The sequence below is a fragment of the Chrysochloris asiatica genome, unplaced genomic scaffold, assembly GCF_000296735.1.
Source record: "Chrysochloris asiatica unplaced genomic scaffold, ChrAsi1.0 scaffold00007, whole genome shotgun sequence".
Classification (NCBI taxonomy): Eukaryota; Metazoa; Chordata; class Mammalia; order Afrosoricida; family Chrysochloridae; genus Chrysochloris; species Chrysochloris asiatica.
The window spans coordinates 33,647,840-33,665,771 of NW_006408525.1; the positions used below are offsets into that span (position 1 = coordinate 33,647,840).

At 48.6% G+C, this 17,932-nt stretch overlaps 1 protein-coding gene across 1 annotated transcript in view; it reads left to right on the forward strand.

The window, feature by feature from the left end:
* The first annotated feature begins 8,424 nt into the window (after positions 1-8,424).
* MRC2 (mannose receptor, C type 2) overlaps positions 8,425-17,932 on the forward strand; it is an 84,189-nt gene continuing 74,681 nt past the window's right edge. Inside the window, exon 1 of the mRNA XM_006833557.1 lies at positions 8,425-8,551. Within this exon, the coding sequence (XP_006833620.1) occupies positions 8,425-8,551 (127 nt within the window). The remainder of the gene's footprint in view (positions 8,552-17,932) is intronic.

Consider the following 17,932-nt stretch of genomic DNA (forward strand, 5'->3'; position numbering starts at 1 on the left):
TGAAAACTCTATGCATAGCAGAGAAACCTTGCTTCTTAGAAGGTGATTATTTATAACCAACCTGACACTGCTGATTTTTCTTTCTGAGAATATTTTCCTTCCCTCCTTCATTTCATCATCCTAATTGCCTAAACTCTGTCTATAAATCTCAACGCCTTTGGGGTAACTGAGGAGAGACATGGGTCAGAAGGCATTGGGGTGCTCACTGCTTCTTGAGAAGAAGCTGTGTTTTCGCTTTAAGGCAGAGTCGCATGGAGGTTAAAAGCCTAGACTTTAATATTTCTTCTATTAGGGTTGTCTCCTTACATGACAGTCATAAGGGAGGTTGTAAATGAGGGCACAGGTGTATAGTGCTGAGCATATAGAGGGACTTAAAAATTCTCAAAGCTTGTGAAAGGGAGAGCTGACCCTGGAGTCCCAGGTGTGCTGGGGTGGGTAGAGGGGCTCAGATGGTTTTCTATGGCCCAGATTGCTGGGCCTTTGCCCAGGGAAAGGGGTGAAGATCTTTTGAGAGCCTTCTCTATCTTACAAGGTCAACAGTATCCTCTCACTTTGGATCCAGGACCCAGGACCGCTGGGGCTGAATCTGGGAGGGGCATCCTGTGGGTCAGTGATGAAAAGTCAGCAGCATTGCACCACCTGGGAATGCTTTAGAAATGCATGTTCTAGGGGGCCCCTCCAGACCTACAGGAACCGGGGGTGGGGCCTAGCATTCCCTCCTTAACCCTCTCTTGGGGCTTTCAAGAATTCATGGAGAAATGGAATTAAGAGGTAATGAAACATTTTCAGCCTCTAAGGTTTGTTAGGAAGCTGCTATCCCAGTTACCCATACTACTACTTGGGACCTGTATCACATGTAATTGTATCAAAACCCATTCATGGTTTCAGCATGGTATCAACAAAAAAACCCAGAACAGAAAGTAGTTCGGTCATGAAAGGGTTCACAAGCCCCCATGTGATGACCATGTAGGCCAAGTCCCCTCACTCTTGCCACAGCTAACCAGGATGTGTTTGGAGAAGGTGGCCTGCCTAAACTCATGCACAGGGAAGACCAGAAGTGCCCCTTGTCCCATTTCCTACTTTAGGAACAAAGTTCAATCTTAAACTCTGGGCTTTCTTAGGCCCAACACCACACCTGCATAAGCCGCCTTTTTGGGGAGCCCCTGCAATAACATCCATTCCACGGGTGCCTTGGTTCTAACTTACTCCAGGATCACTCCTTTAGGCCCTATCCCCATTTCTGGTCTGGGAATTCATTTATGTTTGCCTTTTACTTGAGGGGTCCAGGACTGCCGCAACAAACTGGCTGAGACCTGAGTCTGATGGAGAGCCTGGTGAAGGGGTTGAAGAAGCAGGGAGTAGTGGAGGTTGCAGAGAAAGGAAGGGAGGGTTAACTCAGCGGGTGGGTTTGGGGGACCTGCCAGAGCTGAGAAAACAGTCAGGCCTGGGCGCGGGTCTGGGACCTGTGGGGCAGGGAACACAAGAGCCCTATTGTGCTGGGGGATGCTCAGCAGGGCCGAGACAGACTGGAGTCAAAGAAGGGATATGGATATGTATGTGTGAGGGGCTGGGTAGGAGACCCCTGCTGGCTGGCTGCCTAACTCAGCCCCACCCACCCCTGGCCACAGGTCAGGCCTGATGGGTGTGTACAGGCAAGTGCCCAGCAGCCTGAGCTTTTTCACCCTGCAGGTCCCTTAGGAAGTAGGGCTTCCTGGAGGGCAGGGACAGCCACTGAGATGGGCTCTAGCCCATCTGCTCTGCAGAGCAACTTCTGATTGGTTGCTTTCCAAACAGGAATAGGCAAGATGCTGGTTTCACAGGTGAGTAAACTGAGGCACAGAGAGGACTAGTGACTGCTGGGGGGGGGGGGAGACAGGAGTTACTGAGGAGAGGGCTGTGGACTTGGGCATTCTGTGAGCTGGACTTGGCTCCATCCTTAGAAGATGGCCACATTTTGGCTGCCTGTTGCAGGCACATCTTGCCGTAATCTAGGGTTCTACTGGTGGACCCTTTCCCTTCCCTGTGGCTAGCCCTTGGAAATCGACCTGGGAACCCAGCCGGTCTGGGCAGCATCCCTGCCGGTGATCATGGACTTGAGCTGAATTCGAGTGCATAAGGGGGTTATGGCTTTATAGAAGTCTGGCGCTTCTGATTTCTGATTCCGTAAGGCAACTGGTCATTTCATCCTGCATGATCAAGCTACTGGTAGATTTGGGGAGACAGCCTGAAGAAGATAACCTTGAGAATTAGAATATGAAGGGGGAGGGGTTGCAGCAGAGTCCCTTCACACTTGGGGTACTCCTCCCATCCAGAATGTGAGGTGCTCCAAATCCCTCCATGTTCTCTCACCTCCAGGCCTTAAAGGCTGTTCACCTGCCTTGGCCTTGGCTTTCTGACCATCTTTGAAAATTGCCCAAGCCCCTCCAGCCTCAGGTCTGGGTTGTCCTAGCAGCTGTACACCTCTCCATCCCCTGTCATGTACTGTTATCTGTGTGCCCACTTGCTGGCTGTTCCCCTGGACTGGGAGCACCCACAGAGTTGGTCTGAAGCCTTCTGGTCGTTTACCTGCTGGAGACTGGTACCTACGAAGGTGATGTTGGGCTGGACAGGCAAGGAGGTGGGGTTGTGCAATAGATGGATGTCTTTGGTCAGAGCAATTCCTCGGTTAAAACATAACATCTCAGTTCAATCCATTTCACAGGCTAAACTCCCACGCAGTGCACTCACTCTGGCATTTACTGATTTACTTCAGTTCTTAAATGCTGGTCCCCACCCACCAAATGGTTGAAAACCACTGCTCTATGTAGAATGCTTCCTGGGGGTCCCACCCCTCTTTGCTGGTCCCTTGGAGGGTCTGACCAGTCCCTTGGGTCTTGAATTTCAGAGGATTGGAGGGGGAGTGGGCATGACCACCTTGACCCTTCTGCCCTGGGCTCTAGTTCATGGGGGGTGGAGGGAGCACTAGAGTTGGGGGAAGGGTATCAGGAGGCCCTGTATTTGCAAGGCTACATCCTTCCTCCTGACCAGGGTCAGTGGGAGCCACAAAAGGCTTTGGAAGTTTGAATGCTGATATGAGAGAAAAACCTCAGCCCTGTCTGTCCTTCCTGGCTCGGCGGCAGGAGCCAGGGAGAAGCCCTAATGACATCTTGAAGAGGCTGGAAATGCAGGAATTGGCCCGGGGAGTAGCTACCAGCCCAGTGGGAGCCATGAAGGAGGCAAGGCTGTGGCCAGCCACTCCTGGCTCTGCCCTTCCCAACTCCAGGGAACTCGGTGAGGCCCCTAGTGGGTAGAGGGTATGGAACCCCCATCTCCAGCACCAGGGAAGTTGGTCAGTAGAAGGTTCTGAGAATTTCTCTTGTCTGTGCTGTGATGCCTCAGGCCTTCTCTGAGCCCCCGTAGACCAGCTTGCTGTTGACCTGACCAAACCTCCCAAGTGGAGTCAGGAGCCAAAGAGTGTCCTAGCGGCTGCCACCCTGAGCCCACTTCTTCTGAGCTGACTCCAGGACCCTGTGTACATTACTGAGGTGACCCCTTTAAATGAGTCTCACCGACGTCCGGAGCCCAGGAATCTTGGGGAGGAAGTCTGTATTTTCTCTCTGAAAGGAGCTATGGGGAATTACAAACACCCTTTGCCCTGTGGGAAAGGAACCATCTTTTACAGCTGGCCTTGGGGCTGAAAGTAAGTGGGGACCCTCTAGCTGTTTTCCAGCAGAAGGGAGAAAGGACAGAATCTAGGGGCAGTGTCCTGGACTTTCTAACGATTGTATTTGTGGCCATATGGAGCAGACCAGTCAGGAGAAAAGGGATTAGCCATAGATTTCCCCAGGTACAATGATCTGGGAGAAACCATTTCGTTTTCCTGAGAGAGGGTAGACCAAACTTCGAATCCCAAGCCTGCCTTCTTCCTTCCCTTCAGGATCCTCAGGGTTGTGGACAAGAGCCCAGGGGGATTTCTCTGACCATTTAGCCCTGTACTTAGCCGTGCCCATCCCTGCCTCAGATGGTGCATGGTGGGGAGTCTTACACGTGTCCTTGCAGTGACCTCTGTGGGGTCAGGCCCCCATTTCTAGTTGCCTCAGGCATGGACTGAGCATGTCTTCATATCCTCACCTCCTTGGCCATTGAATGATATCTCCGTCTCAAGCCTATCTGCCAGGCTGCCCACAGGATATTGCTCTACTTCCCTAAAGACACCGCTGAGCCCCAAAACAGGAGGAGGAGACTCTCGGGAAAAGAGCCCTGAGTACAGTGAGTAATGATACCAATGTGTGTACCTTAGAGGGCATCTGAGGGTCAAAGAAGGGAAGGAACTGGCCTGAGTTCACTCACTGCCCCAGTCTGGGCCTCTTCTGGACATACCGAATGAGCCCTGTGATGCTTCCACTGGACTCGTTTACATGTCAGGGCGCCATCTTGGTATGAAGTTCAACCTGGAGATGTCAATGCACGAGGCTGTGTTTCCTCTCAGGCCAAAGAAAACACCCAGTGTTGGAACACTGATAAAAATGTCATGGGCAGGGCTGGCAGAAGACTGACAAGGTGAAGGGTAAGGACTAAGGGAGATACCCTGATGTCCAAATGGCAAAGGAAGGTGGGAAGCAAGGAGGGGGTTCAGGGTCCGTGCCAACTTTTTACACTTCAACATAATTTCTCAAAACATGGTGGGCATTGTTAACTTGGTTATAAATAGGAACTGTGAGCCTCAGAACTACAGTAGCTTCCTCAAGGTCACCCAGCTAGTAAGTGAGAGACGGTTCTAACTAAGTTCTGACTCCGGAGTCCCTGCTCCACTCCCTAAGCGAGGAAATCAGCAGTCCAGTCGTGTCTGCTGGCTGACAAGTCTGGAGGAAAGCCACTTCCTGATACCAGTTCTGCTATAGTAAATACTAAGGAGCTCTGGTAGCGTAGTGGTTATGAATAGGGCTGCAAACCGCAAGGTCAGAAGTTTGAAACTACCAGCTGTCAGAAGTTTGAAAGTACCAGCTGTTTCATGGGAGAAAGATGAGATGTTCTGCTCCTGCAAAGATTTATAGCCTCGGAAACCCTGTACAGGGTCGCTCTGAGTTGGAACCGACTCCACGGCACATAACAACAACATAGTAAATACTAGCTTGTCCCAAACCCCCTAGTCTGGGGCATAAACATCATAAAGTACCTATACCTAGCCTAATAGCTGGTCCGCAGTAGGCCTTCAGTAAATGGATACTAAACTGAACGTTAGCAGGAATGGTAGGAGGCTCCTCTTTGGAAGCAGATGAGGGTGCTGGTAGGAGGGGCCTCTTGAAAGCTCCAGTCATCTCAAACCTAGTCCTCCTACAGCCTTGACAACTGGCCTGGATTCCCTGAAGGGAGAACTGTCCAGACGTGGCCCTGCTCTCCGCTCACTACAGATGCTGGGAGTGAGACACAGGCACAGATAGTCGGCAGGAGATTGTGTAACCGAGGTACACTGGAGCAGGAAGTCTGGACGATGGAGAGGAACAGGGCTTCAGAGAGGAGCTGGAGAGCACAGCACACATCTATGCTCCTTGGCCTTCACTAGTACTTTTCTCAGTTTGGAGCCTGGTAAAAATGTTTATTTTCCCCATTGAAGGAAATTTCTAGAGCTGGGATTATCTGCTCGTCTTCGTTTCTCCAGAAGCTAACACGGGGTTTGCAATCCATCAATGCTTGCTGACTGGGTGAATGAAGACATTCCTGTGTGCCATGCAGTAGGGTCCTAGGTGCTGGCAGGTGGTGGGCTTTCTGGACCCACACCACTCACTGATGATGTCAAGGGAGGCCAAAACCACCTCAGGGCCGCTGGGGAAGGGGCATCTTCAGCCTTGTTCAGTGTCTGGGAGCCCCTGAGAGGCCTGCTTGAGCGCAAAGGCAATACAGGGCCTCAGAGAAAGGGTCAACTACAACAAGGCCTGTGAGCAGCACATCAGAGATAAACCCACGAGACAGCTCTGATGAGACACAGCCCATGTTTTGGCTACTCAGTTTCTCTGAAACTGGCAAGTCCTCCAACCCCTTGTAGATAACAGGACTGTGGGAGCAGGGAGGCCAAGGGGGAGGCCAAGATGATGGTGGAGGTAGCCCCAGGTAACCAGGCTAGTTCCCAGGACAAGCCACACCAAGGGATGTGTCCCCAGGGCAATGGAGTAGGAGAGGCCACCAGAAGGTACACCATGGAGTGCCAAGGGTGTGGTTGGCCTGGCTACTCCCTGGGCTTCAGGGCCCAAGTATGGATGTTGTTACTAGGTGCCTTCAATTTGATTTTGACCATCAGTGACCCCATGTGACCCCAAAGTAGGCTGGACTGCAAGGGCAGTTTGAACTGCAAGGTCAGTGGTTCAAACTCACCAGTGTCTCCTCAGAAACCTTACACAGGGTCGCTCTGAGTCACAACTGACTCAATGGCACTTAACAATCTTTGGAGCAGAGAGCCCTAGCAGCAGAGAGGATTAAGAGTGGGCTGCTCACCAAAAGGTCAGTAGTTTGAATCTACCAGTAGCTCCATGGGAGAAAGATAAGGCTTCTGCTGCCATAAAGATTTACAGCCTCGGAAACCCTAGAGGGTCACTATGAATTGGAACTGACTCAGCTGCACACAACCACCACCATCCCTATCTTTAGGGCCCACCCAGAGGACAGGAGGAAGACTTGGTGGTCTGCTCCCATAAAGATTATTGGTACTGTTAAGTGCTGCCAAGGCAGACCCGACTCATAGTGATCCTGTATAGGGTTTCCAAGAAACAGCTGGTTGGTTTGCTGGCCTTTCAGTTCAAACAGACATTGCAGTTAAGTGCTTATTCTACAGTGATATATCAGGACTCCTCCAAAGAGATGACATCTAGGAAAACCCTTTGGGTCAGTTCTGCTTTGTCACATGGGGTCACTATGAGTTAGAATTGACTCTTGCCATCCAACAACAATGTTTAGAGCCGTTTTGAACTGCCAGCCTTCCAGTTGGTAGTCGAATGCATAACTATTGCTTTAGCAAGGCTCCTTGCAGTGTGGACAGTGGGGAGGAGACCTTTCCAGGGACAGAAGGGAATTTCAGTGACCCTGCAGTATAAGGACCTATCCAAACAAAGAACCTCAGCCTGTCAGGGATAGAGTGAGAGTGAGTCTGTCTGGGCCAAAACTGCCATTTCAGAGACGGGAAGATTTATTCCAGGGCAATACGAAAAATTAACGTCTGAATTTGTTGTTTCAAAAAAAAAAAGCACCAAGTTGGATAGGTAGGAAACAACACGTATCATACGGTTTCCTAGTGTGTTTGATTATTCGGGGTGCGAAAACCAAGATCTTTTCTGTAGGTGGGTCTCTCCATTGGAGGACTGAGTCTAGGGAGCAGAGGCTACTTTTCCAAGGGCCCCAGGGAAGTAGGAGGTAGGGTTGGGGTTGGAGTCACCCGACCCCAATCCAGTGCGCTAAACTTCGGTGACCTGTTGCATAATACTGAATAACTGTCGCTTCTCTTCCCTTTTATTAAGTTTCCATTTGGTCCTTTGCAACCCGGCCAGCAGGCCAGTTGCTGGTGGGAGTGATGATGTCGATTTTATGGGACGTCTAGGGGGCAAATTTCCCCCAGGTTTCCGGATGAGGCCCAAACTAGCGAAAGCGCTACACTCCTTAGCGCCAAGGGCAATGATACTAGGGTCACGCAAATGGTAAAACCAGACGTGCGAGAATTGTTAGCGCTCCGGACAAGAAGAGAGGCCCTGTCTCCCCCTCCCCCAATCTTCGCCAGGGTGGCCAGCTCTGGGCTCCGCCCCTTCCCCACAGCCCGGGGGAGGGGTCCTTGGTGTGGAGGTATAGGACACTGGGACTGAGAGAGAGTTGGCGGGTGGGCAGCAAAAAGGGGACTCCCCCGGGATCAGGCGCGCACCCTCACCCTGGCCCCGCGCGGTTCCGGCCTCGCAGCCCCAGTTTCGCCACGCGGTGAAGTTTGCGGAAAGTTTTGCAGCCGCTTCCCCGCCCGCGCCAGCCGGGGAGCTGTGACGCAGCGTCTGGGGCTCCAGGCGAAGGGGAGCGGGAAGACAGGGAAGGCCAGGCGGGGAGATAAAGTGGGAAGAGTAGCAAGAGAAAAGGGCGCACGCCCGGGGTCCTCCAGGACTCCCCAGATCCTCCTCTGCCGCGGATGCGCCATCTCCCCCAACCCGGCTCCAGCCCGCCCGCGCCTCCTCCCCTTCCCCTCCCACGCTGCCCGCTTCTCTTCCCCTCTGCCCCTCAAACCCTCCTCCTGGGCGCCGCGCTCCTCCCCCCGCCCTCCCTCCTCCGGCCTACCTCCTTCCCTCCCTCCCTCCTCCGCGCTTCTCCCCGGGAGGCATCACTTCTTCCCAACCCAGCGGAGGACGGGAGCCCCTCGCGGGCAGCCACTGCAGCCCAGCGCCCGTGCGCCCTCGGTCCCCTTGTCCCCGTCCCGCTGCGGGGATGGGATCCGGCTGGCTGGTCCCCGCGCCCTGGCTTCATCACCTGCTGCGCTGCGTCCTGCTCCTCGGAGGCCTGCATCTTGGGCATCCTGGAGACGCCGCCGCCCCCTCGGGTAAGGCGCTGCCCAGCTGGCCAACTTCAGGGGCCGGGCGGGGGAGCGCGGGAACGGGCCTCGCTCGACTTTTCTCTCCCTCCCCCCACCCCCCAGGAGCGTGCGTGTGTGTGTGTGTGTGTGTGTGTGTGTGAGTGTGAGTGTGTGTGTGTGTGTGAGTGTGACTAGGGTTTTAAAAGTCGTCTCGGCTTCTCCTAGAGCGGAGGAGGGAGGAGGCGCGCGCCTGGAGGGATTGGATCTGAGTGGAACCAGATGTGGCGACGGCAGGGGAGGGGAGCGGGGGTCAAGAACAGCCTGGCCTCGCACACCCAGGACGCTCTCCCTCTAGACGGGTCTGCTTGCTGCGCCCCCATTGTTTGCAAAGTATTCGCAAGGGTTTGTTTGCCCTTTCTTGGCATCACGGGACTGTTTTTTAGTTTCTTTGCCACACTTGGTCTTCAAGGACGGCTTGTGGCATGCGCCATCCCTGTGGAGCAGTTACGTGCCACTAGGACTCGGCGAGCCCGGGGTGTGTGAGGTTGTGTCGTGTCGTGTGCTGTGCAGACTGCTCTGGACACACTGGGGTCGCGCCAGTGCAGATGGATGTTGGGCTGTTGGGCTGAGAAAGAGCCGCTAAACAGATACAAAAACCCTACCAGCAGAAAACAAAAAATCGCAACTGTGACTTACTCTTCCTGCTGCTCCTTCAAGGGGTGACAGTCAAGTGTGGGACAGCAAGAATTTGAGAATAATGGAAAATCAGCCTTGCCGGTGGGGTGGTCAGGAAACAGCGTTAGTTCAGCGAGGTCTCCCTTCATGTTTAAATCGGGGCTGGGGTGGTTGGTGAATTGTGTGGAACTCTGTATAATGACCAGACCAACCCTGGAGGGTTTGGAGCCTCAAGCTGTAGGCTATGTTTGGTGAGTTGTGACGTGGGTTGTGACCCGTAGTTGTCCTGATTGTGCCAGATGGGAGAGGTATGCCACCGTGACCCACATTCACATCGAGCAGATCCCCTCTGCTTGATTTACACTTGGAATTGAATGTTGGGCAAACGCAGACCTAGGAAGTCACTCCGCACCCACAGTACCGGTGGGTGGCTTACTTCTCTGGAAGGACGGCAGAGGCAGGCAGGGTGGGAGAGTTAGAGGAGGGTGGGCTTTCCAAGAGCCTCAGAACATAGTGGAAAGCCAGTCCCTTGGAGAGTGAAGGCCAGAGCGCTGACTTGGCCGTTTTTCCCGTGTTACTTATGACAGAGAGGACTGAAGTTCCTGGTGAGGCCCAGGCAGGGAGGACCTGGAGAGCCGCCCTCTGTCTCCCCAGAAGAAAGCCGAGCCCTGCACCCCAGGCCCTGCCCCTGTGGTCCCACCGCCTCCCTCACAGGGGCGCCTTCCCAGCTGCACTGCGTGGACACTGCCCCAAGGGAGTGGGCAGGGTCTGGGTTGGAAAGAGGCTGGGGTGGGGGTGGCCTGGGCTCCTAGCCCGTGGTTGAGCAAGAGGAGGGTGGTGTTGTTGCAGGTACCCTGGACCTTAAGGATCCCATGTTGCCCAGAATCTTCCTGTCCTACTCTGCCAGCATCCATTTGTCTTTGCCTCTGAAGCCCCATACAGAACCAAGCTGCCCTCTGTTGAAAGAAGTGTCTCTGCCCAGAGCTCCTCTTGGTGTGTCCTTGCCACCTTCCTGGTGGGGGCCACTTCCTCCTTTCTTAGACTGTCAGCTGTTCTCCAGGACAGGGCCTTTTCCTCCCTGCACTGGACCTGATGCAGTGGTATTTAACAACTATTTATTCGAACAAACAAAGTTAGACACATTCCAAAGAGCCTTCAAAAATCTTTTTAACTAGAAAGTCAATGTAGAGATCTACCCTTGCAGAGTTTAACGTAGATGACATCACAATCATGAAAAACATATGGCCTTGAGTTAAAATAAACAACAAGAAATCCAGTGGACATGAATAAATCCAGAAGTAGATTTAAACTGTTATAAGAGCTTACTGTGAGACAAACCAGAAGCACCACACCAATGGGAAAAGGAATTTTTACTTTGTAAGTGTTGTCAGGACAACTGGATTCCAATTAGAAATTTTAATCTCAATTCAGAATTGATCACACTTGAAATTCAGATAGCAAAATGTTACATACAAAAGTGCAAAGATCACTAGAAATGAAAGAAAGGAACTTTCTTCAAAATACTTGAACTCATGAAAATGGAAAACCTAATGTTGGCAGAGCTGTGAGGAAACCACGTATGACTGGGAGTTCTGTAAATTCAGTTTTTCGAGATGCAATCTTTCAGTGTGTAAGAAACTATAAGACTTTATATTCTTGGATCTCATAATTCCACTTTGGGAAATTTATAAGAAATCAATCCCAAAGAGAAAAATGTGTTCATAGAAGTATTATTTATACTAGCAAAACAAGTTGGAAACCATCTAAATGCCAAACACATAGAGGAAGTTTAAGCAAACTAAGTTTGTATAGTTCTTTCAGTGACAAATATACACGTAAGATTGTTGGGTACCATTGAGTTGATTCGGACTCACAGTGACCCCATGGAGCAGGGCAGAACTGCCGCAGAGGGTTTTCTGGGGTTGTAGTCTTTACTGAAATAAAGCCACTAGTTCTTTCTCCCTTACAGCCACTGAGTAGGACTGAACCAACTCTTTGGTTAACAGCGGAGCATTTAATTGTCGCACCACCAGATCTCCTTTCAAATAACATTAGGATATGAAAATATGTTTAAGAAAGAAAGTGGACCAGTGGACCACGTGAACATCAATCTCCAATGACCCTAAGATCAGAAAACCCAGATGGTGCGGAGATTACAGAGCAGTCTATTGCTACGCCCATCTTTCTTAGTGAACTTAAAAATTATCCCTAAAAATAGATAATGTTGTGATACCACTACAGATCGCTCTGAAAGGGATCACTTTAGAAAGTCCTGGAGTCAGAAAAAATGTGGATCACAACTCAATACCATAAAAAAAAAAAAGACTTGGCTTACTAGTCAGATAAAGGTTGATGGAACCCCTGAAGCTATGGCCCTGAGTCACCTTTCAGGTCTGGAAATGAACTTATTCCCCTGGCTCCATTTTCAACAAGTCAATAGACAGATCCATGTGGGAAACAATCGTTGTTGTTGTTAAGTGCCTTCCAGTTGGTTCCGACTCATAAAGACCCTGTATGGGGTTTCTGAGAAGCAGCTGGTGAGTTTGAACTGCCACAATTGTCCTCACACCTTAGAATAATCATTTGAGATCAAAAGGGCAGCATTTACCCAAGGACAAAGTTCAGAAGGGTTAGGAAATGGAATCAGTGATATTACATTGGGAGGATTGCAATTAGTGGGCTGAGACAAACTGTGTATGATTTATCAAATGTAAAACCTTCTTCCAGTTTACAATAAAAAACTTAAAAGAAAATGCCTATAACCACAAAGCTGTCTTACAAATGAGTATACAAAGTCTGGTTACAGGTAACTGAAATACATACTGCTTACTGACATCATCTATTCGTTTAATGATTGTTCTCTGTGTTTTCTTTTCTTTTCTTTGTTGTTTTCCTTCCATTCCGTGCACATTGATAATATGTGAAGTATAAAGTTCGGGGCTGAGAAAACCATGTTGAATTAGACAGACACGATTCCTGACTTCCTGCTTGTGTTTTGGCAGTAATAATTTAAAAATACACAACAAACTTTTAGGTGCAGTTGGGTTGGTTCCACCTCAGAATGACCCTAGTCACAAGACAACAAAACACTGCCTGGTTCGACACTATCCTCACAATGGTTGTTTGACCCATTGTTGCTGCCCCTTGTGTCAGTTAGTCTCGTGGGGGTCTTCCCCTTTTTCTCTGACTCTCTGCTTTACCGAGTATGATGTCCTTTTCCAGGTCCCTCCTGACAACATGTCCAAAGTATGAGAGACGAAGTCTTAAAATCCTCTCTTCTAAGGGGCATTCAAGTTATTCCAAGACAGATGTTGTTTGTTCTTCTGGCAGTCCCTGGTACTTTCAGTATTCTCAACGTCATAATTCAGATGCATCAGTTCTTATTTGTTGTCCAACTTTCACATGCATATGAAGCAATTGAAAATACCATGGTTTGGGTGATAGGCACCTTAGCCCTCAAAGTGACATCTTTGCTCCTGAACACTTTGAAGAGGTCTTTTGCAGCATAGTTGCCGAATACAGTGCATCATGTGATTTCTTGGCTGCTGCTTCCGTAAGCATTGATTGTGGATCCAAGCAAAATGGATGGTTTCCAATTTGTTTTGCTAGTATATAATCTTTGACAACTTCAATCTTTTGTCTTGTTTATCATGATGTTATTTATTGGTCCAGTTGTATGTCTGTTTTCTTTATATTGAGGCACAGTTAACACTGAAGGCTGTGGTCTTTGATCTTCATCAGTAAATGCCTCAAGTCTTCTTTGCTTCCAGCAAGCAAGACTGTGTCAACTACATATTGCAGGCTTTTAGTGACTCTTCCTCCAATCCTGACGCCATGTTCTTCTTCATATAATACCAGCTTCTCTGATTTTATTTCCTCATCATACAGATTGAATGAGTATGGTGAAAGACTACAACCTTTACACACACCTTTCCTGATTTTAAACCACTTAGTGTCCCCTTGTTCTGTTTGAACAGCTGCCACTTGGCCCATGTACAGATTCCTCATAAGCACAATGAAGTGTTCTGAAATATCCATTTTTCACAGTGTTATCCATATCTTGTCATGAACCACATTGTCAAATGCCTTTACATAGTAAAAAAAAAAAAAAAAAACAACCCAAGTAAGCATCATTCTGGTATTCTCTGTTTTTAACCAAGATGCATCTGGCGTTAGCAATATCCCTCATTCCACGTCATCTTCTGAAAAGTTGTTGTTAAGTACTGTCGAGTCGATTCCAACTCACAGCTATCCCGGTAGGTTTTCTGGGGAGCAATTGGTTGGTTTGACTGTAAATGGAGTCAGATGTTCATTGATTTTGTTTTTAGGGACACTTTTTAAGCTCACTAAAAGAAAGATGGGAGCGATAGACTTCTCTGAAATCTCAAACCTAGGAAATCGGTCTGACAGCCGTGAGAACACTGTAGGTCAGCGCAGCCTGCGGGGCTAGGAAGGACTGAACAGAAAGCACCGTCTTTCTGGGAGCCAGTCTTCGTCTCCAACGCTAGGATAGAGTCTAGAAACACAGTGGAATACTCTGCAACAGTAAATCAATGAGCCTCACCTACACGCTCCAACATGGGTAAATCTTAGACTTCATGTTGAGTGTGCAAAAAATTCCAGAGGACTACATATGGAGTCCTGATGTGGGCTGTAGAATAAGCACTGTACTGAAAGGTTGCTTTGAACTGCAAGGCTGGCTGTTCAAACCCACCAACTGCTCCTCAGAAACCCTCAACAGCACTTAATAACATCATCATCATCGTCATCATTATCGTACGTTATAAGGTGCCTTGATAATGTTTTGGGTTTCGTGTTGGGCTGTTAACCACAAGGTCTGCAGGTTGAATCTGCCAGCTGCTCTGCAGGAGAAAGATGAGGCTTTCTGCTCCCATAAAGATTTCCAGCCTCAAACCCTATACAGAGTTCCTATGAGTTGGAACTGACTCAATGGCACACAACCACCACCATATATGGTATAAAACTAAACAAAACCCATGGCCACAGAATAGATTTAATTCATAGTGGCCCTGTATAGGGTTTCAGGGGAGCACACGGCTTCATCTTTCTCCCTCAGAGCAACTGGTGGGTTTGAAGTATCAGCCTTGTGGTTAGCAGACCAACCCCTACCCCAGAGCACCACATCTTGTCAAAACTCTGGAAAAATAAATCCTCTGAAATCACCTTGTCCTACACAGCCACAATACCCTCGTCATACCCGGGAATTACAGGTGCTGTCCAGTTGGTTCTGACTCATAACGTCCCTAAGCACAACAGAACAAAACACTGCCTAGCCTTGTGCCATCCTCACAAGTATTAACCCTTGAGCCCATTGCTGCTGCCACTGTGTCAAGCCATCTCCTTGGGGATCTTGCTCTTTTTCGCTGACCCTCCACTTTACCAAGCGTGATGTCCTCCTCCAGGGACCAGTGCCTCCTGATGACATGCTCCAAGTATGAGAGATGACGTCTCGTCATCCTGGCTTCTGTAGAGCATTCTGGCTGTACTTCCAACATAGATGTGTCTGTTGTAATGGCAGTCCTTGGTACTTTGAGTATTCTCCAACATCATAATTTGAACGCATCAATTCTTACTCATTGTCCAACTTTCACATGTGTATGAAGTGATTCAATATTCTTCTCCAACACTGTAATGCAAATGCATCAATTCTTCTTTGAAGTAGAAATTTCTTATTCATTGTCCAACTTTCACATGTATATGAGGCAGTTGAAAATACCATGGCTTGTGTCAGGCACACCTTAGTCCTCAAACTGATGTATTTTCTCCATTTATCATCATGTTATTTATTGGCCCAGCTGAGGATTTTTGCTTTGTTTACATTGAGATGCAACCCATACTAAAGGCTATATAGTCTTTGATCTCCATCAGTAAGTATTTTAAGTGCTGTTCACTTTGAGCAAGCAAGGTGGTATCATCTGCATATTGCAAATGAGGTTTCCTCCAATTCTGATGCCCCGTTCTTCTTCATATAATCCAGCTTCTCTGATTATTTGCTCAGCATATGGATTGAATAAGTGTGGTGAAAGAATACAACCCTGGCGCACACCTTTCCTGATTTTAACCCTTGTTCTGTTGAATAACTGCCTCTTGGTCCACTGTATAGGTTTCTCATGAGCACAACTCAGTGTTCTGGAACATCCACTCTTTGCAATGTTATCCATAGTTTGTCATGGTCCACACAGTCAAAAGCCTTTGCATAGTCAATAAAGTACAAGGAAACTTTCTGGTATTCTCTACTTTTAGCTAAGATCCATCTGACATCATGTCAGGAGTGACATCCCTGGTTCCACCTCGTCTGAATACAGCTTGAATTTCTGGCGGAACCCTATTGATGTGCTGTTGCAGCTGTTTTTGAATTATCTTCAGCAAAATTTTACTTGTGTGTTACTAATGATATTGTTTGATAATTTACGCATTTGGTTGGGTCACCTCTCTTTGGAATGGGCTCAACTATGAATCTATTCCAATCGTTTGGGCAGGTGACCTTATGTAGGGTTTCCAAGGAGCAGCTGGTAAGTTTGAACTGCTGACCTTGTGGTTCAAACAACCCTGCAGGCCAAGGCATTGTCCCATGAAGTTATTGTTTCTCGATGTTTTCACCAGCTTGATGCACTTCTGAAGATGGCATTTGTTCCTCCAACCCTTCCCCAAATAATTTTATGTTTCTCAGTTTATGCCAAGTCAAAATAGCAGTTTGGGCATTCTTGAGGGACTCAAATTGTATTCTTTGAGAATGAGGAACAAAAAGAAGTGTGAAAAGGCAAGATGGGGGCTGGGAGATGGGTGGGATAAAGTTTCCCAAGGAAATTCTGTAGGACAGCCCTCGCAACCTTAGAAAAATGAGCAGGTACATTGTTGTGATGGGAAAAAATTACTCATCGCAACTTTCTTGGCCTTTTTCTTACCAATACCCTTTTCCATTTCTATAAAACGCATGGTTGTTCTGAGTCCTTAGAGAAAATCAATCGCGATTACACCTTTGGAATCTCCAAACAACGACAACAGAATGGTTTATGCTGCTCCCACTAAATTTAACTGGCTCAGCAGATCCCCTCAGAAGCCACTTTAGTTTAAAGGCACCTAATGAGACTCGTCCTAATGAGACACGCGGAGTCCTGGTGTGGCGCTCTGCCAGACTGCAAAGTCGATTGAACTGCAAGGTCGGCGGTTCAAGCTCACCAGCTGCTCTTTGGAAACCCTATACAGGATTGTTATGGGTCGGAATCTGCTTGATGGCACTTGACAACAACAACGAGACAATGGAGTCTTAGTGTGGTGCTGTGGATAATGCTCCAGACGCAAAGCCATTTTGAGCTGCAAGGTCAGTGGTTCAAGCTCACCAGTTGCTCCTCGGAAACCCTATACAGGGTCGCTATGGATCAGAGTTGACTCAACGGCACTTACCAACAACAGCAGTAATGAGACTAAGGAGTTCTGGCGTGGCGCTGTGAGTTAATGCGCTGGACGGCAAAGTCGGTTAGAACTGCAAGGTCAGTGGTTCAAGCTTACCAGTCACTCCTCGGAAACCCTCTGCAGGGTCGCTATGGGTTGGAAACGACTCAACAACACACAATAACAACAACAAATAAAACTAAGGAGTCCTGGTGTGGCACTGTGAGTTAATGCACTGGATTGAAAATTCAGTTTGAACTATAAGGTCGGCAGTTCAAGCTCACCAGCTGCTTCTTGGAAACACTATATAGGGTCGCTATGAGTCGGAACCAACTTGACAGCACTCAACAACAACAACAAGATTTTTTGTAGCAATATTATTTAACTCCACTCTTGTAGCTACGATCTTGTATCCAGTTGCTTACGTCTATATTGTTTGTGAGATTCTCCCATACTATTGTATGTAGTTGCTATGGGTCAGAACCAACTCAATGGCACTTAACAACGACAACAACAGTGAGACTGAAAGGAGCTGTAGTAGCGTAGTGCTTGGCGTTCAAAATTATCAGCTGTTTCCTGGGAGAAAGATGAGACTCTGCTCCTGTAAAGACTTATAGACTCAGAAACCCTATGCAGAATCTCTATGAGACAGAACCGAGTCCATGGCACACCACCTTCACCACTACAGTGAGACTAAGGAGTCCTGGTGTGGTGCTGCAGAATAATGCAATGGACCACAAGGTCAGTTTGAACCGCAAGATCAGAAGTTCAAATCCGCCAGCTGCTCCTCAGAAACTCTACAGGGTCGCTACGAGTCAGAACAAACTCAATAGTACAGAGCAACAGCATACATATTCTAAACTGAAACTGTGAAGTATGTTGGCTTATGTAGGATATGCACTGGACTGGGAACCACCAATTGGGTGGTTCGAGCCACGAGTTCGTGCCACTTCCTCAGCAGAAGATGAAGCTTTCTGCTTCTACAAAGATTTACAGCTTCAGAAACCCTATGCTAGATCTGTGAGTTGGAACCGACTTGAAGGCATTTTACAACAATATGTATATGTATATAATGCGACCCTGTATAGGGTCACCCCCAGCTGGTGGGGTGAGCCACAAAATCACCAACCTTGTGGTTTGCAGTCCAGTTTAGTCCTATAGCACCACACCAGGAGGCCATAGATGGCAATATACGTATGTGTTGTTGTTATGTGCTGTGGAGTCGGTTCCGACCCATAGTGACCCTGTACAGGTTTTCCGAGGCTATAAATCTTACTGGGAGCAGAAAGCTTCATCTTTCTCCCACGGAACAGCTAGTAGTTTCGAACTGCTGAC